General features: G+C 36.3%; 1 protein-coding gene across 3 annotated transcripts in view; it reads right to left on the bottom strand.

Annotated features, from left to right (window-relative positions):
* ephb2b (eph receptor B2b) overlaps positions 1-20,304 on the bottom strand; it is a 154,622-nt gene extending 134,318 nt beyond the window's left edge. For all 3 annotated transcript variants that reach the window (XM_053483769.1, XM_053483770.1, XM_053483768.1), the window contains exon 1: positions 20,151-20,304. In XM_053483769.1, coding sequence (XP_053339744.1) covers positions 20,151-20,202 — 52 coding nt within the window. In that variant the 5' untranslated portion in view covers positions 20,203-20,304. The remainder of the gene's footprint in view (positions 1-20,150) is intronic.
* Positions 20,305-24,360: the final 4,056 nt, after the last annotated feature.

Genomic DNA, 24,360 nt, shown 5'->3' on the forward strand with positions numbered 1-24,360 from the left:
GTTCACATTGCGGTGGAATGCATGTATCATCTGCCAAACATAACAAAGCCTCTTTAAACAAATGAAGCAAGAGCCAGTTTAAGGGAAGATTTTCAAAGGAGACGTCTTATCGTCTTACATTCAACTTCTTTCAGTCTTCTTTTCATTCATTCACATGGTTTCAGGTTGTATATAATGGAGAGCCATGCTGTAGCAATCCGCTGCATTTGCTCGCACGGAATCTTTTGGATTCTCCCATTGCCATGCAACATCTTGACACTCTTTAATCATCTCTTGCTTACAGTCAGGCCTGATTAAACACATTAGGTCCAATAGAGTGTTTTTGAATTTAATTAATGATTATCAGTGCACAGACTATCACACCTACCTATGGAATGCAACTTTGAGACTTCAGACGGAAAGGCTTTATATTATATGCCGAACTTTTTTGTGAATGCTCGATAACTGCTTTTTCTCAGCTTAGAACTGAAAAACATCTGCCTTAACCAGATGCTCAATGGCTTCTGACAAAAAACAGAAACAAAGAAATACCAGAACGTTCAGTATCCCGATAATAGTTTTGAAAAAAGTTGTACTTACTGGGAATGTAACCAATTACGAATCCATTATTTTGATAAAAAAAAATATATAAAAAAAATCTGAATGAATATAAAAACAGAATAAAATTAGGTGCAACATTCCTTTTTTATTTTTCTGGGAATTTGTTTGACACTAGAGGTATGCCGTTCTACCACTCCATGGCTCACACTGTCTACACACAGTGCACATGGCAGCATATCTGTGATGGGGTTTACAAAATATATATATATATATATATATATATATATATATATTTTTTATTTTATTTATTTTAAATCACCTAATTTGTACGTTTACTGCAGATCATTTTCTTAACATTTTTAAATGATTGTTCTGAATTTCTCTTAAATCTTTCTGGAAAAATACAGTCATTATAATGAAATGGTACTTAAACTTTCCCAGTTTGATTAGCAGCCGTACTGGGTCCAAGTTTTATAGTATATTTTTGTAGCATATCCAGCAAATTGTTCTGATCTTTTTGTAACAGAACAAACCAATGTTTGAAATCATATTTTACTTAATCATGAAAAGTAGAAAGCTTTCCAGAAAGTTGCAGAAGGTGTCTGTTTGAGACCAGTTATGAACTCAGATGATGAAGCTGAGGACCTGAGCTGAGAAAGTTCAGAGGTTGGACAAATTAATATCTACAAGCAATACTCAAGCAATTCGACACGAGAGGGATGCTGTTGTAATGAATATTCATCATGACATCGAATGAGATATGACATTTGTACAACAGTTTTAAACACCATTTATTATCAAAAGATTAGGATTTGTTGATTTTGCTCTGCCAATACATATCCATCTGCAACTGGCCCATCCGGAAACCGGCAATTAGTATACAATCATGTATTACTATGACCCTTCAAAATCAAAGTTTTTTGTGTAAAAACATTTAAAAAATCATCTGATTCTTGGTTTAGGCAAATACAACCTTGGACTGTCTAACTTTTTTCACCGTGCCATTATTTATTTAAAAGAAGGCAAAAAAACAACAACACAAGGACAATACTTAATACGATTGCTGCTTCCATAGCTATATTTTAGACCCTACAGACCTCACTAAGCATGTTGAATGTTAAAGTCCATGACAGCACAATTAGAAGAGGACCGAACAAGTACAGTTTGCTTGAAAGGATCATTTGGCCAATCATCTCAAAATGTTTAGGGAAAACTAAACAGTACTTCAGGAGAAACACCTCACAGACTCACCACATAGACGCGCGGAAAGATGGAAACCTAATCACAGCGGCAAAACTCGCGGTGAATCATGATGAACTGTACTTACAGCCAGCGCGCGAAACCGCGTAGGTGAGATAGGGGGTATTAGCAGTTAACAGATTATGGACCAAACTTCGCTGAGTGATGATGGTAGAATAATTATAAAGGTCTTGACTAAAACAACATGCATGAGGAATCGCAAGGGAGTTTGCATTTTCTGCAATGAAAAAGTACTCTAACTAGTTACTTTTATCAGAAATTAACATTGTAATGTAACTGATTACTTTTTACTTTAAAAAGTAACATTCCCCAACACTGCTTCCAGGTTCTACTGTTGACACTTAAAATAATGTTAAAATGGTGCGTGTGCAGAGTGTGTAATGCATTGTTTCATACATCAAGCACTGCAGTGGATCAGGGCTTAGAGAAGGATTTGGGATTCAGCCTTGTGTTAGAAAGTTTCAGAGGCAGACGATTCATGAAACGATATATATATATATATATATATATATATATATATATATATTAGTTAAATGTCCCAGTGTTTTTATTCTCTAAAATCACAACTTGGGGAAGGCATGTCGTCCAATCAGATGACTCGGTCAAAACTAATTGTTTCCCTAAAAACCCATGTTTATTTTTTATCTGTTTCTTTTAATAAAAAAACTTTTTTAGTCCAGAGACCTCCTTCGCATTAAAACCTCCAATACTTACAGTAGCACGATGCAGGACAAACACTCACTGGAGTGAAAAGATATTCCAGACGGGAAGCCCATTTTCCATTTCTCTCTATTTTTTGCATTCTTGGTTTTGCCTCCTTTTTTTAAATCTTAAACAACACACCACCACAAATCTGTATCGTATTTCAGGCTCTCTCGCTGATGTTTATTAAAAAGCTTTTAGAGATTTCAGATTGAATTGTGCAGTAGTGCGGTTTGGTCCACTTTTTTTTTTTTTTTTTTTTTTTTTTAAACCAGGCAATCAGTATAAAAGGGGCAGCAAATTGGCAGACTGCTGGAGGAAATGGCAGAGCCACAATCTGTTTGTTTCCCCTCTTAAACGCTTTTAAAGGCATTCACTTTATTAGTGAGTCTGCCATCTTGGCCAAACAATCCAAATGTGATTTTGAGTGTAAAAAATATGTCAAATGGTATCAACATGTTTCAGTCAGGACAACACGGGCTTAGGATTTCAGAGAAGAAACCCACAGCTTGACATACTAAATACAGACTCAGTTCTCTGGATATTCAACATTAACACATGGTTAAAGAATTTTAGAAGAAGAGTTTTAGGAATGTGAAAGTATTTACCGTCTGGACAACTGTCTAAACATTGATGTGATATTTATTCATTCGTCTTCAATGGCTGCTTTATTGTGAACGGGGGCACGACAGAGCTGAGGAATACCCTGGTAGTGCTGGTCATATTACCTGAATATGACACTTGGGATATTACCTGAGGGAAGTCCATCACACGTCACCATGCATGCACATCTCCACACATTCAAAAACACTAAATAACCAGTAGTCAGTTCACTGATTAGCAAAAAATAACAGGGAAAACAGAGAAAGCCCAGGTTGACATGGCATGCATATGCTGATATTGATAGAAACCTTCGCTTGAGATCCTAGACCCGCACCTTAATGTACTACCAGCCACATGGAACATCAGTTGAACACTTTAATGCATGTGGTGGACATTTTTTTTTTTTACCCCAGTCACCTGATATGGTGTGATATGATGTTGTAAAAATGCAGACTTTTGCCATACCCTTGATCCAGTGTTCACACCTCTTTTGCTAATCTAGCTTTGCTTCCACACGGGTCACAGCAGACCAAGAATACTAGGTCTTTTCTGCAGGTGTTTCTACCAGCCATATATCACACACAACAAAGGCCATATGGTCCTCAAAAAGTGCTGCCTGACGTTGTACAGGAGGAGCTCATACTTCTTTCTGGACAGCAGGGGGGCTTGTTGGAATAAGCAGCCCTCCAAGACTCATCATTCAAATTCTCAGACACTTGCTTGAGGTCCTGACATTTGGTTAAGCCGAAGAGGGGAATATTTCGGCCGTAAACGTGAAATGCACTTTCCCCAAATCTTACGCAGAAAATGGAACATGGGTTTAATGTTGCACATGTTTTTCCAATCAGTGCTCGAGTCAGGCTTTCTGACAGTGAACCCATCAAGAGAATTGCTTGGTTACCGCATGCGTGCACTGCATCTGCCACATATTACCACAAACCTCAGAAAGATAGAGAGACGGACGTAGAACAGAAAGAATCATATCTACAGACAGCTACAGTCGATGAACGGAGAAAGAGGTGCCACCTTTATGCCACCATGTGCTCCATGGAAGAAGTCAAGAATTTACTACTAACACACCTTACAGATTTGCAAGATGTTTAATTTAGCTCATAACAAAAAAATGAAAAGATATAAATCTGTTTTAATTATTGACAGCTCGGGTCAATAACAATCTGCATAAAAAGGAAAAAGAAAGAACGGTAGCTTGTGATAACAGAACAAGCCAACGAAAAATAGTCCTCATCTCCATCAATTAATTTAGAATGCGTTTTATTTATATGATGTTAATGGCAAGCTAAGCATGTTTTTCTGACACGTGGTACCAAAGGCATTTCTTTCATGCTCCGTATTGAGAACAAAAGACAAAAAAAGGAGGTCACACCATGGAGTATTTGATATGCCGGGACATTCCTGTGGGGAACGTGCTTTCATAAACAGGCGAAATTGACAGGATAGGGATGTTTATTTCCCTTGGCTGATTAACCCCACTATGCTTGTGATAGAAACGATCCAGGTGGGAGAGATCCCCGCATTAAGCCTTCAGATAGCAGCCACAAATAACTGATTCAATTTATAGATTATTCTATAGCTTTTCAGGCATTGAAATCATGGTGCATTGTTGCTAGCAGCAGCTTCCACAGCCATTGTTGTTGGCTGTCATTCAGATGGATTGTGGGTATGGGAGAAGAACACTAGGATGCTTTAACTCAAGATAAATTCTTTCCAACATATGGTTGGACAGCAGCAAAATTTCACGCTTTGACCTGTTTCATATGAACCGTTCTTTGCGTTTAGCAGACTTGGATCTTCACAAGACATCCCAAGAGGCCTTGTGGATTTTCCAGCTGCCTTCGTTTTTAATCCAAAGCTGTTGGTATTTGAAACAGCGGTTCTGGTGGAATTTATAGAAAATACACAGTTATCACTCTTTTCCTCTAACCAGGTTCCTGTTGCTGTGAACTGTGACACTTCATGCCTACGGTACTCCCACTCGTTGTTTAATGCAGTTCAGTGGGTGTGTTTCACTTTGTCTTGACAGTGTTCAATTCACAGGATTACAGGAGCTCTCAAGTTCAGCTCTTTAAGGGGTGAAAAAAATGGCTCAAGAAGACTTAAGGAACACAGGTCGATAAAAACTAAACTTAAAAAAGAAAAACTGTGTAACTGTCCCCTCTCCTTCTCAATACATTGCTTTAAAGGTTTTAGCTTAAATGTGTTTATATGTATATAAATCCAGATCAATTTAGGGCTTCATGACCTAAAGTACTCGACTAGGCCAAGATTTTCACACTAGAAAAAAAATTACGCTAGATGTGCCGCGGGGCCATTAAGTATGGTTAGGAGGTCATAACCCAGTATTGTCAAAGTTATTATGAGGGGTGTTCAAGTCAACACATGACTTGAGATGAAATGTCTCAAGAATGAAGACATAAAACTGATTAAATATCATTTTTGCAAAGATTGGAATGGTGGAAACGTTTTAAAGAAGGCCGTATATTCATATACAGTATATGACGATCCTGCCCAAGACCACTGAAGTCATTCCTGTGAACATTCAGCGAGTACAACGCCTGATCCTTGAAGCTTGACGGACAACTTGCCACCAAATTGCAGAAGAAACACCAAAGTCTGTGGGAACTGTACACACAATCTACCCCGACTACCATTTGCACATTACAGGAACTTGGCTTGGAGTTATTACCACATCCCTGTACTTGGTACAGTCCTGACCTTGCACCAAGTCATTTCCACATGTTTGGGCCATTAAAGGATTTCCTAGGAGGCCAGGGTTTCAAACAGTCTGATTTCTGCAAACTAAAAAAATGTTTTACCTTGATGGTATCCAAGCAGTAGTGAAATGCTGCGATAAGTACATTAGTGTAGCAGGGCATTATATAAAGAAATAAAGCTAGCCTTTACTCACATAACTGTATTTTGTTATTTTGCACAATCGAAATCCCAGTTTGACTTGAATGGCCCATATTTTTTAACTCTAGTCTTACAGATTATTAGCTTGTTTGACTGCTCTTTTCAATTTAATGTGTTTATTTAAAATCTGAATAACCATAATAAGTATGCCTATAATAATGTCAACATGGAATTAATTTCTTTTTAGAAATAATACACTTAAAAAAGCACACACTTGTACATATTTAAATATTAAACCTTTTTTTTTTTTTTTTACTTAGTGGCCCAACATTTGTGATTACTGCCTTGGGATACTGTTGTTATTTGCACAACAGCAACCTTAATTTCAGTAAAGAAGACTACCATCCTGTATAACACTGTCTGTGGGACTTAAGCGACAGATTAAGTCTATGTTAAGATCTTCTCACCACCTCTTGTACAGTAGATTTTTCTTTTTGTTCTGTATGAAACAGCAGAATTAGGTTAACAGAATGCCTACAGTATTTGAGCATTACCACTTTATTATTAAAGATTTAACATTGAAACTACGTTCTCTAATGAAGTGTAACCACTGCTCCATAATCCAGCTTTAAATAAAAGAAACGCTAAGCGGAGAAACTGAAATATAAGAGCTTCTGTGTTGACTTCAAGGTTACAGAGTCAGGCTGTCTGTATGTGAATTAACCTTAGTACAACAGAGAATTACCTCTCTCATTGTGAGAGCAGTCAAGTCACAGCCACAGGCCAAATCAGTTAATTATCTCCGTTAATTCCCCCAGTGCCAGGCTAATGCAATTATATGCAAACAAATACCTGCCGCCGTGGCACTTTTTCTCCTCTCTTTCTCTTCCATACTTTGCCTCTGAATGGGAGACTCATTTAATTAGCCGGCTTAGTTTACAAACTGTGCTTTCTAAATACTAAATCTCCCACCATGGGCCTTTCCTGTACTTATCACTGTCTTAAACACACACAGGAAAACACTTGCACTAAATGAAATAAAAAGGCCAAACGAGAAATTGAATTCTGCATATAAAAAATCAATATTTTTCTGCAGTAGGCTCTTCTCTGTTATCCTTACTGTAGATTAGAACAGGTCATAAGAGGGTTGTGAATGGACTGCAGAGATCTAATCCTGTGAAGCAGCAGACACACGCACCAGAGACGAAGTCTGTTCTTCTTCACGCTGCATTGCCAAAACACTCTTAGACGTGCAGGACATGAACACTGTGAAATCTGAGAGCATCCACACTGCTTATGAGCATGCAAATGCAAAACATTGTACCGCCGATCGATGCTTATACAGTCACGGATCGATGGCTGAAGCTTGATTTATTTCCCTATAATTTGATTCAGTGGATTGGAGAGTGTGTCTTAATTACACATGTAGAGGAAAATGAGTTTAAATTAGCCTCTTGACATGGAACTCTAAATCAAACCTACTCGAGTCCATCCTGTGGATTAGGGGGTGTGACAATATACTGATGTGATAGCATACCTGAAATTAATGATAATATCAGGTAAATGCACCAAAACGTGTAACTTGAAAAAATATGCAATATATAATTAAAAATAAAAATAATTTATCAGAAAGATAATAAAGCAAATAATGATTAATCGCCCAAATATTCAATTTAGACGATTAACAAAAATACAGGCATTACCATAATAAATATAATTACAATAAAAGCGAAATACACAGTCTTGAGCCATCCGCATTTCTTTAAATTAAATTAAATGAAGTTATATAGATTACACTTTAAAAAAACAGGAACAAGTGCTCAGTGCGTTAAAATAAAATGCAAAAATTGGATGTTTATGTAACATCCTCAGCGGCAGCCTCATTTCCCTTCTCGTCTGTTCCAACCACTCAGCATTCAGCATCACTAGTATATAAATCACTAAAAACATTCCTGAAACTGGCCAGGTACATGGAATGGGCAGAAAATGATGAGTTAAAAATGTGCCAAAAATTAGAGCCAAAAAAGTACTTTAGGGAGCCTGGAGAACTATTCCTTAAGACTACATTTAAAAAGACAAGAAAATCTGGCTCTTTGGAAACGAAATATGAAGAAATGACTCTGGCTCAAGACTTTTGCAGAGTACTGTATATTTCAACATTATTTCCATAAATGTAGTAGTAATGATTTTTTTTATCCTACACCCCCTATTGTGAGTTCACTAGAACATTACTATAAAGCATAAGTGGACCTGCAATTTTAGGCTTACTTTTATGCCTGTGGTTTAATAGAAATTAGACCAAGATTTTAAATCTCAATGACCAGTTTTTCACGAGCAAATCACACTAGAATCATGTCTAATGACTCACAAAGTCAGTGAAACAGTGTACTGTAATAAGGCACTATTATAGGTCATCTACAAAATATTCTTACACAAGGTGATACGTTAATTTCATACACTAATTTAACACTAATTTCTTCATCAGAAATCTGTAAAGCAGCCCCGAAGCACATACAGGCCTGCACCATCTGTGCAGATAAAAGCATAGTTTATACTGTCCCTCCTGTCTCTCCTTTACTCCTGGTAGAAAGTGTGTTTTTGTTGGAGAGGTCAGAAGAACCATGACTCTTCACAGACCATCTCACTGACATCAGCACGAGAACAAAGGTCAAATATAATTGGCAGGTTGTTTATTCCCGTAAAGCAGGGTATGTCTCATCGCCGGGGCTCAAACGAGCCCAGGATTTCATGTTTTGATGTTCAGGAGATCTGATATTTTTCATTTTCTTACACTGCATTGAAGAAGCAGAATTCTCAATATAAAGTAGGAGAAATGCGCTAGAAAGCCATCAGTCATTCGAGGTGAATTTTCTTGTTTTTATTCCCCTTTGAGAATAACAGAACATACAAACTGATATAAGGCTTCAAAAACATGCAGACAGCTGTCAGGAAGGCTGATTTTGTGAAATGATAAGAATAAAAATACAAACACATTGCACATACTTATTTCCGACGTGACAGAGCACTTCTACTGTCTAAGTCTTTCAAAAATATCGCTCAATCAGTCGCTCCCTATCCCTACCCACGGAGACTTAGGGCACGAGGCTGGGTACAGTACACCCTGGATGGAGTGCCAATCCATTGCAGGGTATTCACACATACTCCTACACTCATTTACACACTACAGGCAATTTGGAAACACAAATTAGCCTAGTGTGCATGTCTTTGGACTGTGGGAGAAAACCAGAGCACCCAGAGGAAACCCACCAAGCACGGGGAGAATATGCAAACTCCACTACACCACCGTGTGTAGTGGAGTTAGTGTGCACGTAGTGTGTGAATGGGTGTGTGTGTGTGCCCTGTGATGGATTGGCACCCTATCCTGGGTGTACCCTGCCTCGTGCCCTAAGCCTCCTGGGATAGGCTCCAGGTCCCCGCGACCCTGAATACAGGATAAAGCAGTAGAGAAGATGAGTGAGAGAGTGAGTAATGTACAAAAATCTTGACCCCCATTTCTTCATATCATATTAAATTAAATTACGTAGATTAAATGAAAGAAATGAGAACCAATGTGGTACTGCTACAGGCTGCAAAATGCCTAAAGACACCATTTAGAAACTGATTATCTTTGTAACAACCTCATTTCCCCTTTCATCTGTTCCACCCACTCAGCATTCAGCATCACCATTATAATAATCCACGGCCTGATCATACGTCATCAACTGCACCTGTTTCTCACTGGTTCGTGCCTTAAGTTAGATGTTTAATTTAAGCCTGAATGTTTAAAAAAAGAACCCTGTGAAACTGGTCAGGTACAAGGACTGTAAATGAGGGCCAAAAACTTGCCAAAAATGAGAACCAAAACAGGTCTTCAGGAAGCCTGGCGAACTATTCCTCAAGACTGCAAAAGTTAATACGAATTGAGCTAAAATTTACAGTAGTATGATTAGACATATTATGCAAACTGAATGTCTTACATATGTGAAACTTGTGGAAGCAATTCATTTATAATTCATTAAAAAACATTGCCAAAAAACAATACCAATTCCTTTTGACAGAATAATCAGAGGTAATGTGGTCCAGACCATACAGTATAACTGTTTGCATATGATTCGATCACAGTTACGTATTTAATTTCATGCTTGCTTTTAGACTTTCCTATCAGAGATTTTTGCAGTAAATGCTAAATTACATAAATATGAGTCACATTTAGTGTTTGGACTGAAATCATGAACGTGCTATATTTCGTCTGAGCCCCTGCTTACGAAATATTAACAATCGAATTGGTTCTGCTCTGCTGTCGACTGATTTTGTTTAAACTGTCTTGTCTCTTTATTTCATTTCGGAACACCGCAACATGTTTGGGAAGTTCATGCCACTGTTTATTATACAGTAACATTTGTGAAGACAGTTGTGTATCCTGACTGACAACGCCAGAGGCTAGTGTAAAAGCTCCGCCCATGATTACAAACTGACACACATAGTAGACAACTGCAAGACAGAAAAATATGTGGCCTGAGATAAGATAGTGTCGGTGCATTAATTTTTACATTCCTTTGGTCAAAAAGACGACATTGTGGACATTACGATGAGTCGGTATGCACGGCTGATCAGGTAAACAAGGCGTTCCTTTGTAATGGAGATGAGGGTGTAATCAGACCTCCTTTGTCTTGGAGGAAAGACCAGCGGCGTCGCACACTGCTTACATTTGCCAAACGTCCTGCATAGGACAGGAGCACAAATGTGTTTTGTATCAATGTCTAGAAATTCGGGTGTGATTTCAGTCAGAGGTATATTATTCCTTACTTGAACTGTTTAGGAAGGATGTCAGGCTAAGTTTTTTATCACACTATCTCTTTTATATAGATACTTACATACAGTAGCTCCTCATATAATTGTAAATACGAAAATTCTAACTTTACTTAACTGATTATTCTTAAATTACAAGTAAGGTAGAACTAATTTTAAAACTCATCAAAAACCTGATGATATACTGTAATATTGATATTGCGATAAATTTGTTTTTTGTCTAAGAGAGTTCAGTGATGGTAACTTTTTAAAATGGTAATTATTTAAACGAGCAATTAATTTAAGAAATGTCTATATACTGCTGATTTACATTATAATTGTATTCGGCCAAAACATCGTATTGGTGGTAAAAAAGTGTCTCACCAAAGGTGAAAAAGTGAATTTTTCAGAAAGGATCACATAACACCATTTTTTAAAATATGTAATGCTTCTTATCCTCCAATCCTTGCTTTGTTTTTTTGTAAATATGAATACACATTTACCTTTATCCTGCACTTTCTACTAATTGCACTTCCGGTTAGACCTTAACTGCATTTCGTTGCCTTTCATGTGTAATGACAATAAAGTTAAATCTAATCTAATCTAATCTACATTTATATATTTATAAAACAAAAAGAAACCATTTGCTAAATACAATTTGATGCCCTTGTATGTAGTGTTCGTTACTTTTTTGAATTCAAATCTTTTAATGATCATAATTGTCATTCAGATGAAACTTGGCCAATTATGATTTCACCCAAAAAGACATAAACCTGAAAATGTGTATTTTATTTTAAATTGCTAAATTTATAAGATATTGCAACATGAATCTGACATGGTTACGACCACTACATATTTTTTGCTTTTTAAGCTTTTACCAAAAAAAAAAAAAAAAAAAAAATCCAGATTATATGCTTTTAGAATCTTTTTAAATAATTTGCATTTTTTAAAATAAAATAATAAATAACTAACAATAAATTATTATTGGTTGAAGCAAGAGAGTTTAACCCTAATGGCTATTTTTGGGGCACACATAAACTCATCTCTCTAAAATGGCTTAAGTTAGCAACTTGAAATTTTTTAAGGAAGCAAACATTAGCCCCTTCCATATGCATAAAGTTCAGATGAAGTTTCTTTGGCACATTCATATACTGTATTATATGTATAACAAACAAAAAAAAAACCTGCACCTGTACTGTTTTTTTTTTTTAGAAACTGATTATCTTTATAACATTTATGTATTGTTATAAAGATAATATATACATAATAGTTGTATGTTGCATAATTGAAATCTATTGTTATAAAGATAAATTATTTAATTTTGTCAGATTTTGTAATTAGAAAAGTAATTTAAATACACTTAATTTTTAGGTTAGTGTTCATATAAAAGTTTATATTTTTTGCTGACAGTTGATTACCACCCCTATAATTTACCATAAAACATCACAGCTTAATTTACACAATTTTAATAAGCGCCAACTTGATCAACTAAACTTTAGTGCCACAGGCGCCGCTGAACACTGAGAGTGCATAAAGTGAGCTCTGTGCGCAATGTCACTGCGTGAGAACCAATCTGTTAGCCATTCACATTTCTACACGTCAAACCTGAAACTTCAAAACCTTGTGTTTATCAAAACTCGAATACTTTTCCTTGGCCTTGTCATCTGAATTTTCATGATCTATGCTTAGAAAATGTACTAACCGAGCATGACCCATGAAACATGAAACGAATAATGCGAACATACATATGGAGGAGTAACTCTGTTAGTCACAAATCTGGAGCTGTTTTATTTGGAAAGTGTTTCCCTAAAACGCTCAGAATAGAATTTGGTCTTTTACTGTGCAAATACTTTGAGGAGCTAGGCCAAATGCAAAATACAAAATCCATGACCACTGTGCTACAAAGGTAAATGTTTAAATGCTAAATACTATGTAAAATTAAACGTGAGCCCTTAAAATAGATCATAACTTTATATATTTTCTATGTATATTTAAGAAATACGGGTTCCTCTGGGTTCTTTTAATATGGTACTTAACTTCTTGAAAGGGTTCTACGTGAAACATCATGCATTTACATGTAAAGAAACATCATGCTTTTCTCCTATATGTACAACCTGAAGAATGCTTTAAGGTTCCTTTTTTTGCAACCACAACCTGGGCATTTCCACAGCTGCGGATGTGAGTCTGCACTCATAAAAAGCGGTTGAATAAAAACATATTAATTAGTTCAGTCAGTATTTTTTTGTATAGCCTTACAAGAAGAAAACAACAAGTTTTCTTTTCTCTATTATAAAAAAAGTCAACCAATTCAGATCTGTGAATTCAAATTGCTTAAGAATTTGAAGCAAAAACACTATTATTAAAAACATTGTTGTTGTTGGTCTTTCGGCTGCTCCTGGCAAGGTTTCACAGCGGATGCCCTTCCTGATGCAACCCTCCTATTTGATTCGGGCTTGGGACCAGGCACTGCACCCAGTTGCTGGGGTTTGGCCACTGGCTGGGAATCGAACCCGGGCCTTCCGGATGGCAGCGCTGTTCGTAAAGCATTGTTGCCTCTCAGCTACAGAGCTCTGGTTACTGTCTGCTCTGTCTTCCGGTTGTTCTCCTGTGTCTATGTGAATTTCCTCTTAGTTCTCTGGTTTCCTTACACCTTCCAAAAACATGACGGCAGGTAAACTGGCTACACCGGATTGCGCCATGGGTATGTGAACTTATGTGTGTGGTGCTCTATGATGGCATCTGACTGGCATCCCAAACAGATATTCTCGTCTCACACACGGTGTTTTTGAGGATCCATCGCGAACCTGATTCAGTAAAGCGGCTACTAAAGATGAATGAAAAAACTGAATGCCGAGATTAAACCTTGTGAAGTAGTTGCTCATGTTTAATTCATAAATGGAAGCAATACAATAGAAAAAGTACAGCATTGAAATACGCCTCGGACTTTACCGTCATTGTGAGAGAGATTTCATTAAGATGTTGAAATCTGTGTTCTTAAACTACAAAGCATTGCCTGCTATCATCAAGTGCAAACACGTACCGAGTTTATAATTTAACAGGTCGGTCCTGATAGCAGAGTTAATATGTTCTGCACTGATATCTGGACCTGATGCATCTTCACAGTGGAAACTGAAATAGAATCTAAATTATGCTTGGAGTATGTGCTGGAATTGATCTGACTGGCAGCACCACGCTCCATATTTTGAATAATACCCTAGCCGTTTTAAGAAATGATTAAAAAAATCAATTTCAAAAGGCCTTACTGATCCCTTAAAGTGGAAAACTGCTTCTAGTGGTACTTCAGCCTGGGCATCAAGGCAAACAAAAAGCTAGTCAAATAATAACCCCGGAGCAAACGTATGAAACGTGCTCATACGCCATTAAAACTGAATCTGAATTCCACATCAAAACCTACGAACCAACTAATGTCCTTGGAGGAGCCGTTTTTTGGTAAGATTCATAACACGGACCAGACTAGGCTTTGAAGGGAGATTGATTACGGCGGTCTCAGTAGGGGTGTGTGGGGCTCTCCATGTGGTGTGTGATATCACTGCACAACTCGCTGCAGAGGGCAGGAATGTGGCAGCAAAGACGTGTGATCCATCCTTGGAAATTCCCTTTACATTCACAGAGCCCACTGGGTATTCTGTCTGGACCTGACCGACGTGCTCTTTTATTATGCTCAAAGATAACGTTTCATCATAAAATGATTGCAGGTTGTGTTACACCTGGTGTCGGATGATAGTAAGAATATGCTTAAATGTACTGTAAAAAGTAATAGACAGAAAAGAACAGGAATCCTACCTTACTGTGTCAGAAGTTATCCTGAACCCTGAACTAGAATGAAATTTAAAATATGGATTCCATAAACAAGAATTTTAATGTAGGCATATAGAAGATTATAATATAACATTCTGTCAATGCTTTTAAAATAATTAACTAGAAAGTTTCTTTGTACAAAATGAATTATTATAAATGGCATTAAATCGAAAAGAATTCTCATTTACATATAGTGTAAACAGTGTTTGCTTTTTATCTGCATCAGTGATATTAGATATTTTGGTATTCATTCATATAAGCCTTTTGTTGTACATTTTTTGTAGTTAAAAAAAAATTTTTTTTGCAAACACTAAAAGAGTTCAGTCGAAAGAAAAGCCAGAATCACTGTAAGGGTAAAAGAACACAAGATGGATTTTCCTCTTTCAGCGGTTTCCTTTGCTTTAACTTTTTCTAGGTAAACTCTGACCCTAGAAAATGCAATCCTCTGCCTTGTGAGTAAAAAAGAAAACAGGTTAGCATGAGGTAAGAGTGGAGTCTCTTTGGTAGGTAAAATAAATCAAGGACCTGCTTTTTATTAAGCACCAGTCACACTGAATGTTGTCTGCTGTTTTCCTACTGTTGCTTGACAACAGTAAAAAAAAAAAAAACACACACACACACACACACACACACACACACTTGTCTATCTTTTGCTAGGGTCTTTGTGACAAAATGCTGTTTCGGATTTATTTTATTTGATTCCCCTTGTAGGAGTTTCTTGCTGGTCATCTTAGCACCTCTATCACATGCTTCTGTTTCTGCAAGAACCAGCAATTAAAACTCTTTTTTTTTCTTTTCTCTAAAATAAACTCTTCTCTGTTCTACCTAGAACTGAATGTGGGAACTGGTAAGCACTTGCAGACTTGTTAGAGTTACAGACTTGTATGTGTTTCCTCCTTTGTAAGGCGCTTCGGATAATCCGTGTGCCCTATGAATAAAAATGTAAATGTAAGTGTAAAAGAAGAACAGCATTCCAACCAAACAGCGCCGTCCCTTTCCAATCCTGAAATTTATTGCTTAGTCAATGCATACCTATACATGAAATAGTGAGCAGCGAAACAACTGGTACCAGCAAAAATTGAAATTTGTGCATGAGGCGCGACAATGGAGAAGCGCTGGGCAGCATGGATTAGGCGCTGAATAGGTGCGCATTCTTTGTGAAAGCCACTGAGGAGGCTGAAAATACAGACGCATCTGCTCATTCGGCCGTGTGAGAAAACGCAGGATTGTGAGCAGCTCGTTTTACCTTAGCTGAGCCTGTTTCAGAGAAACCCCTCAGACACACGCATACACATGAACGCCCACACCCACCCACCCACACACACAAACACACATAGACACGCACACTATTGCCATGCCTTTTGTTACCATTTCAGAAAAACCGGCGATGCAACGTGTAGGCTTATGCATCGAGGCCCACACTCCGAGTATTAGCTGGAAGTAGGCTGCTCGCATTTACATGTGAAAGCAGATTATTCAAACTTGGCAGGCATCTCAGAGCGGAAGTATTGATGTCTGCAAATGGCTGTGTTAATAAACAATAGCTTTAATCATCTTTTTTTTTTCACTCTGGTGCTGGGTGTTTTATGGAAATAGATCGTTAGGGCCTTGTTGCACTGCATACCCAAAGTCATGATAAATACATTTATAACTGAAATACTGGTTTTATGAAATTGAAAGCTTGTGACTCGACTGTAGAGTGAATTCTAAATAGTGACTGTTTTTATATAAAGACCTCTCACAGCAAGATAGTATTGTGCACTTCTATTTAAAATATCGATACAGTACTAGTTTATAGCTGTTCCAAATGTAGAAAAGGCAAGAAAGGCAAGAAAACACCCCGTATAACAAAATTGCCTATGCAGGAAAGTTATTAGCATAAGGATGTAAACTAGGCCAGAAAAGGTCACATTAGCACTACATAGCATTCCTGCATTTTTTTTTTGACACAATATCAATTACATATTCATACTAGCAAATATATTTAGATTCATTTACAACAACGATAACATGGTTTTGCATGATATTCGTAGGAGGCATGTGTTGTCTGTGTGAGAGACATCGGGACATATTTTTGCTCTGTAAAATGAGATGTACAAAAATAAACACAACGAATTGTGCTATATTAGTTTAAAGCTGATATTAGACAGTAGGAGGTATACAGTTTTTTTTCCAAAATTCTCTTCTGTTCATTATATGCCATTTTTTCTGCCTTTGTAAAAATAATCATAAGCCACAGGTTATCAAACACACACACACACACACACACACACACGTTTGGATTAACTTTCCACATTCTTGAACCAAACTGGAGATTTCAAAACTATGAAAAAACACATATGACATTAGTTAATCAAGTGAAAGCAACAACAGCAACAATAGTCAGTTGTCATTTTAAGACACAAAGGTCAACTCTTCTGGAATAGTTCTTGCATTTACAAAACACATCAAGCACCACGATGAAACTGGCTCTCATCAAGATCAAAACTTACCTCTGCTGTAGAGGAGAAGTTCTTTCAGAGTTACCAGCCTCAAAAATCATAAATTTACAGCACTTCAGCTTAGAGCCGTTATAAAGGCTTTACAGAGCATAAATAGCAGATACGTCTCAATATCAACTGTTCAAATGAAAGTATTGTATATTTTGGATGCCTTTACAATATAATAAGAAATAAAAAATAGAAAAGATCATGGAATTAGAAGCTTTCTCCAAACTTTTGACACACACACACACATACACACACACACACACACACACACACAAGCACACACACGCACACACACATACATACTGTACAGTATCACTGCAAATGCAAAATGTATTTCCTAAACACCACTTCACTGGAAAAACATATTATTTATCTTTTTTTTAATTGATATGGAAGTTTGTGTCACATACAATAATATGTTACAGAGTGTGTATAACACAAAATTTACCTCCTGTTATTTTTGTAATGATAAACCTTAATTCTGTATAAAATATGTTATATTATAAGTTTCACCTTTTAGTTTAGAAATATATTTAACAATTTGAACAGACAAATACTACTCACAAATACTATACTTATTTTAAAAAGGTAAAAAGAAAATTCTGAAATTCTTTTTTAACAAATAAAAACCGCAAGTGTTGACCCTTTCATCCATCTATCTATCTATCTATCTATCTATCTGTCTTTCTATTTATTGTTACACTGGTGCTGCAGTGACCTCTTTTTTACCTCTGATATGCTTCTGCATCAGCACGTTGCTGTGAAATCATTGGTTGAAAAACTGGGATATAGAAAAAAACTCTCCTGACGTCACGGATCTGACAGACAAAATCACTCTCAGCAAATACGCAAACTCCGTTTTGTGCAGAATACATTCACAGAAAACATAATTCAATACTTTCAAATACGTTCGTTTGTATAACACTTTTAACTACAGGCATTATCAAAAAGAAAATAATTAATTACACAACTGTACAAATAAAATATCATAATTAAACATTTGCCAGTTTATTAGGTACTGGAAGGCTATATAACCCTATTCAAATAGTCAGTAATTCAAATGTATTATTTCATAGGGCCTAAATAAACAAACAAAGCTTTTATACATTCCAAATATACATACAATTATGATATATAAATATTTCTTCATTATCGCACACTATCAAAACAGTTATAACAACTAAATAATTAATCAATTAGTGACAAATAAATAGCACAGCTACATGCATGAATTATTATTCATGACAGTATGGTTATTTGCACTTTAGATTTAAACTCCTGAAAAATTCAAGCTTTTGAAGAGGTCGCTCGAGGGTTTTTTTTTTCCTTGAAGAAAAACCCTGTGCCCTCTTCCCAAATAATGAAGTTGGACTCAATAGCCCTTGAGCTTTTCGAATGCGAAAGTCAAGTATGACAATTGAGCCTTTCCTATAAACAGGGCTGCATTGGTAAATTTACTCGGCCTAGACCTTGCTCTAGTAGAAAAACCTCTATTTGGAGAAAACAGATTATAACTTTGAAAAAAAAAGCAAAAAACAAACAAAAACAACGCAAATAGTGTATACAGTTTAGCCACAGGGGCAGCTCGGCACACTAATTTGTGTAGTCCCTAACACTGCACAGACATTAGGTGTATGCTTGCTCTATTAGGCCCAAATAATTAAACTATTTACTTAATGATTTCACTTAAACTCTCTCTTAAGTCTAATTAAAGGTTACCAACAGCTAACGAAATTTACAGCTTCCAGAACTCAATTTTGTTTTTGCTCTATATATAAAGTAGGTTACTTTCAAAACACATCCTGATGTAAAGTATAACATGTTATTACATCCAGAACACCATTCTGACACCCTGTTTAGTATTCTAGCGAGGGTAACATACAGAGACCCATTTAGATCTTTTATTTGCAGTGAGGACGGGATATTTGTTTGTTTGTTTAATACATGGAGTATAGATTTATTTAGTTTTTTTTCCCACATGATTTTAAACAAATGGTTTATTGCTACGTGTATTTTTGTTTTTCTTCCTAGAAGTTCATTTTTCACGTGCTCATTCACATTGCTCGGATGATGTCATACGTGCACATGTGTCCACATGTGCAGTGTAAAATACGCCTTTAACATGTTTGCAGATACTGTTTACATTAATCACGGTAAAACAAATGATCACGTCAAGTGTGTGCGTTTGTTTTTACAGTCAAGTCTACAATATTACATTTTATAGGCTTGCTTGGTGTAACATGTTGCTTTGTGGTACTTCTACACAGGTCTGGTTTAGGGAGTACTATACAGCACTTCTACTGCACTGTGTGAACAAGGGACAGATTGACAGATTAGCTTCAAAGGCTAACACGTAGTTAACACGACTCCCGACACTCTCAGGTGCCTGCTAGTCATCATAACTGTCTCAGTACAACTGTATATAGTAATAGTTTATGGAAAGTGTTGCAGTTAAATAAATAAAACGAGCCTGTGTTCTTTGTACGTCTGGTTTTTATGTCATAGGTGAAACATACCGGCTCATTGAGAACCTAGTTTATTGTCCAAGAGCAGCATCTGTAATGCTTAACGTTAAACGTACACGTAGGAGCCGCTGCTGTAAACAAATACTAGGTGAAATACACACGCACCGCCTCCAAAAACGCGCTTAAATGCAACATTGTAACATGACTGAGGTAAAGCGGCAAAACATTAAGCGCGTGTGATTCTAAGATACATTTCTGTAAGCAATAAAGCTAGGATGAAAAGCAGCATGTTTAAGATAGACGCGTCCGATACTTGTACGAAAAAAAAAAAAAAAAGCAAACAAACAAAACTCGCAAATGTAGCGTTACAGTGATTTAAGAGTGCTTGGTGAAAGCATGGCGAGTGCATAGTGCCAACTCTCTGTCCCTCTCTCCATAAATCATATTCATGCCCCAGGATCATCAGCGTTCAGTAATCTAATCATACCGTCGGTTTATTTCCCGAAGGATATTAAAATGAAAACCCATAACGCGCTACAGGCAGATGAAACTCTCCCGCTATCATCATCAGCAGGATGCTGCGCTTACTACAACACACCAAACAACATCTTACCTTCAAGAGCCAGCGCTGTCTGTACTATCCATAAAATCCATAAGATATCCATTATTGTTTTTTTTTCAAGGCGAAATTGTGAAGAAAGAAAAAAAAGGACGTCCAAACAATCAAATAAAACGAGCCCCGAAAGCCATTGAGAACAGACGATGGCGCGGACCGGTGCACTTTCACGTTCAGTTGAATAAACGCGATGCCATGCACGCTGAACCAAAATCACCAACCAAGTTTGGACGAAACCAAGTGATGTAGACGAGGGGAGGCAGTCCGGCTCCAGAAATAAGCGCACACTACATTACACAAGGCGCTTACTGAAAATAGTGCTAGTTACATATAAAAATCCTATTCGCTTTGAATAGGATGATTTGAATGGGAAATTTGCAATCTGACGCGTTTTTTATCGCAGTGATCATGACGGCGTGATGAATCTCCACCCTGCCCGCATTTTTAAACATTCCATTCTGTCAATCAGTACGCGCGTTACTTTTTAACTTCATCTGTGCATGAGAATAGAAGATTTTCGAACTGTTTTATGAAGTGCATTATAAGTGAGTCCGGATAGACATGAAGATGGTGGCAGGAAAAGTCTGAGAGCAATTTTTGTTAATAATATGCTCAGGTAAGTTTACGAGAAAGGGCTTTTTTTGTCAAAACTTGTTATTATTGAACTAATAGTTGAGTTTGGAATTCTGATGATATATACTTGTATAATAGTAATAATAATAATAATATAATAATAATAATTATAATAATTATTATTATCGAATAAGAAATATAGTCTAGTTTGACCGTTATTTATTCTAAAGAAAGATGGAAAAAACAAATCCAACAAAAGAAACAATTTTATATTCTGTATTTTCTCTATATATTCCTATACATCGAATGCGACTTGCCTTCCTCCACAACTTAACAACTGAAAATATAGCAAGGGGTGGTTGGAATAAAAGAAAGATATATATAAACATGGAACTAGCTGCCAAGTTTACACTTTTCCGCCTCACGTCGTTAAGTGTCATTTCCTTAATGAACATGACAGTAAATGAGGTGGAAATACACCTCCGATCTAAAAATCTAGTGTTTAGTCCGCATATTAAAGCGGGACTCTGTTTTCTGATTTGGTTTAAAGAAAAAATGGTTAATGCGTCAATGAGGGTTATTTTCCAGAATTAAAAAAATGAAGTAACACGGTGCATTTGCAAGATAGTATACTTTATGCTGCTGGTCTATCGACAAAGTTATAAATAAAATGTAAACGTAAACAGTAAACAGGTTTGTCATGACGTTTACTACAGTACTAGTCGCTGCTTTCATTTCGGTAATGAACGTCACTGCAGTCGCGCACACATGGCCTGCGTTCAGCTCTCTGCACTTTCAGCAGTAAAACTTTCTCACACAAGTATCAGGCCTGCGTGCAGCAAGTAGCCGATCCTACTAGCAAAATTTGGCGAACAAATTGCAAATGATTATTTTTTAAAAAGTTTTTGTGGAGTATCATAATACAACTTTATTCACTTTACTTAAGAATAAAGACAAGTAAAGCTTCGATTCAAACCTGATTCCTATTCATGGGTAATCCTGCATCATTATAATTAAAATAATGCACAGGATTGAGAAATCTCAATTTACAATCACACCATAAACAAATATCATGGTTTTCGGTATTTCATGGTACCCTGATTAGTTTCAATTGTGTAGCTTTTATGTTTTATAATTTTGCAATGCAGTACAGGTAGTCTAGTTTGAAATTAGAAGAACTATTACATTATAGACCCTTAAAACCCAAGCGGTATAGATCTGTGCCAGCAACACAACAAAACAAATAGAAATAAATGTGATCATGTGTATCTGTGCATATGTATTTCTTTGTCTGTGTGACCTTTTTTTTTTTTTTTTTTAGCTCAGTCATGTTTGTATAGTTGGTTAAAATGGCAAAAAACAACCCAGCTAAAATGGCTAAAACAGCTAAAATGCTCTAAGTTTTAAATGTAAGAATATTACTGTTTTAAACTAGGAATGGGAATGCCTTTTTTACGCTCTAGCATGGCTATTTCGATAACACCAAAACTTAGCTTTTTTTCAAAGCAACTACTACTCAGAAATGACTTAAACACTCAAAATGACATGGAGTCTTTTCTATGTGATGGATGGATTTGCTCTAAAATAGGAATGTAAGCTACGAGCAAGCCACGGTTAATCACGTCCATGCATTTAAAAATCAACTCACTAAACCCCTTTACTGCCATCACTGAGCACCATGTCAAGATTCATGTTGCTGGCTCTATTTTCTAATTCCGATCTTCTGGATTTAAGTTTAAGCTATACAGAATAAGTTAGAAACAGCCTGGGCAAATGCTGCTAACAGATTACTGATGAAGGAGCATTGATGAGGGGTGTCATTTTAGTCTGCTAAAAATATTTAGAATAAATGTATGCTCAATTGTGCGCCAAGCCACAAAACAGAATTCTGGAATTTCATTAAAGCTGCATAAACCCAATTTCCATTCTGGTCGTGCAATCTCGGTACTGCTGAATATCAAAGGCAAGAAAGTAGACTGAAGCATTGGATTAGATGGAGTATGAGGAGAAAAGGGAGGATCAGAGGACAGACTTTGTGCTACATATTTTCCAACATAACCAGAATGTCTTCATATTGCATATCATTGGGTCACACACGTTATGTCCTTATGCGGGTAGCTTAAATTTGCTCCTGTGCCTGCTTTTAGATATCTACTTAAAAACAGCAGGACTACGAGGTAAAAAGTTACCTCATAATGAATATGCAATCTATACTTTTCTAGTTCATGCTGCCATGGAGCAAAGCATATTAAGTTAACATTTTTAACAACTGGTGCTATTTTTGCAGACTGAGTCAGACTGAAAAAGAGATGATTTTAAATATGACTAATGCTGGGAGATTAAAGTTAAATGTTTTGACTTATGCCCAGTCAAGATTCAAGTAAGAAGTGACTTAATTTATGTGTGTGTGTGTGTGTGTGTGTGTGTGAGTGAGAGAGAGAGAGAGAGAGAGCGCTTCATGCAAACATCCTACATCTACAGTACAGTCCAGCAAGATCAATAATTTAATTCCATAAATTCAAGAGAGATAAATTCTTATTGGTCTAGAACTGTCACTGTGGATAATTATTTGTGGGGTAGCTTAGTTTTTAAATAATCACTGTTTAAATTTCCATCTCAGCATTCAGCATGACTTTTCTTTTCTTTGGTTTCTTAAGGACTTCTTGTTAAAAAAAAAGTAGCTCAATTAAAAATATGTGTCTAACATGTTTATTGTAATGCATAATGTATAATTATCATAATTCACATAGCGTATTAATTAAATGTACAAAATTTTCAGATGTATTTAAAAAAATTAAAAATATTTAATAAAACTTCAAAAATCACAACATATTGAATATAGAGTAATTTAATATCCTAGGCGAAATGGAATATAATACCCAGTAAAAAATAGAGTAAAGGGACTAGAACATATGTTACATTACAGCATGGCTTTTAATGGCCTATAAGTTAAGCAATACCCTTTAAGTTGAGTTTTGTATATATATATATATATATATATATATATATATATATATATATATATATATATATAAACTCACAGCTATCATACAGACATTAAAAACACTATTTAAGATGAATGACTGCACTTTTTTATATAAGCACTTCAAAGGAAGAGATGTGGAAAAAAATATATATAAAGACGCTGTAGGTAATATTAATTATTACACTGAAGCCCAGAGATGTTATTATTGGGCCCAGTCTGATCATCTTCTTTATCCTTTTTTAATCCTAATGTCTAATTCCACCTATAAGTTATGTCTAGTTAGAGGGAAATATGATACTTTTCTAAAAACAGTCGATATGCATTTACAGTTGAAAAAGCGACATCTGGGGCTTCTGCCTTGACAGATAACATCTTTAAAAACAGATGTGCTTAATTGCTTAATTAAGATTTTCTGTCCAAATTTGATCTGTCTGCTTTAGTGATTCACATGGGTGTTTTCAAGTGACCCATATCTGTTATTTGTGGGAACAGTTCAATGAAAATCCACCATTACAGTAGCGTAGCAGCAGTCTTCATCTTAAACATTATTCCCTGTGGAAGTTCATGATTAGGGTGAATTTTTTAGACGCACCGAATGATGATGATGATGACAGTGATATGTACATGTGCAGTAGAGCTTAAAATAAA

Source organism: Clarias gariepinus, chromosome 23, assembly GCF_024256425.1.
Source record: "Clarias gariepinus isolate MV-2021 ecotype Netherlands chromosome 23, CGAR_prim_01v2, whole genome shotgun sequence".
In the NCBI taxonomy this organism is placed as follows: Eukaryota; Metazoa; Chordata; class Actinopteri; order Siluriformes; family Clariidae; genus Clarias; species Clarias gariepinus.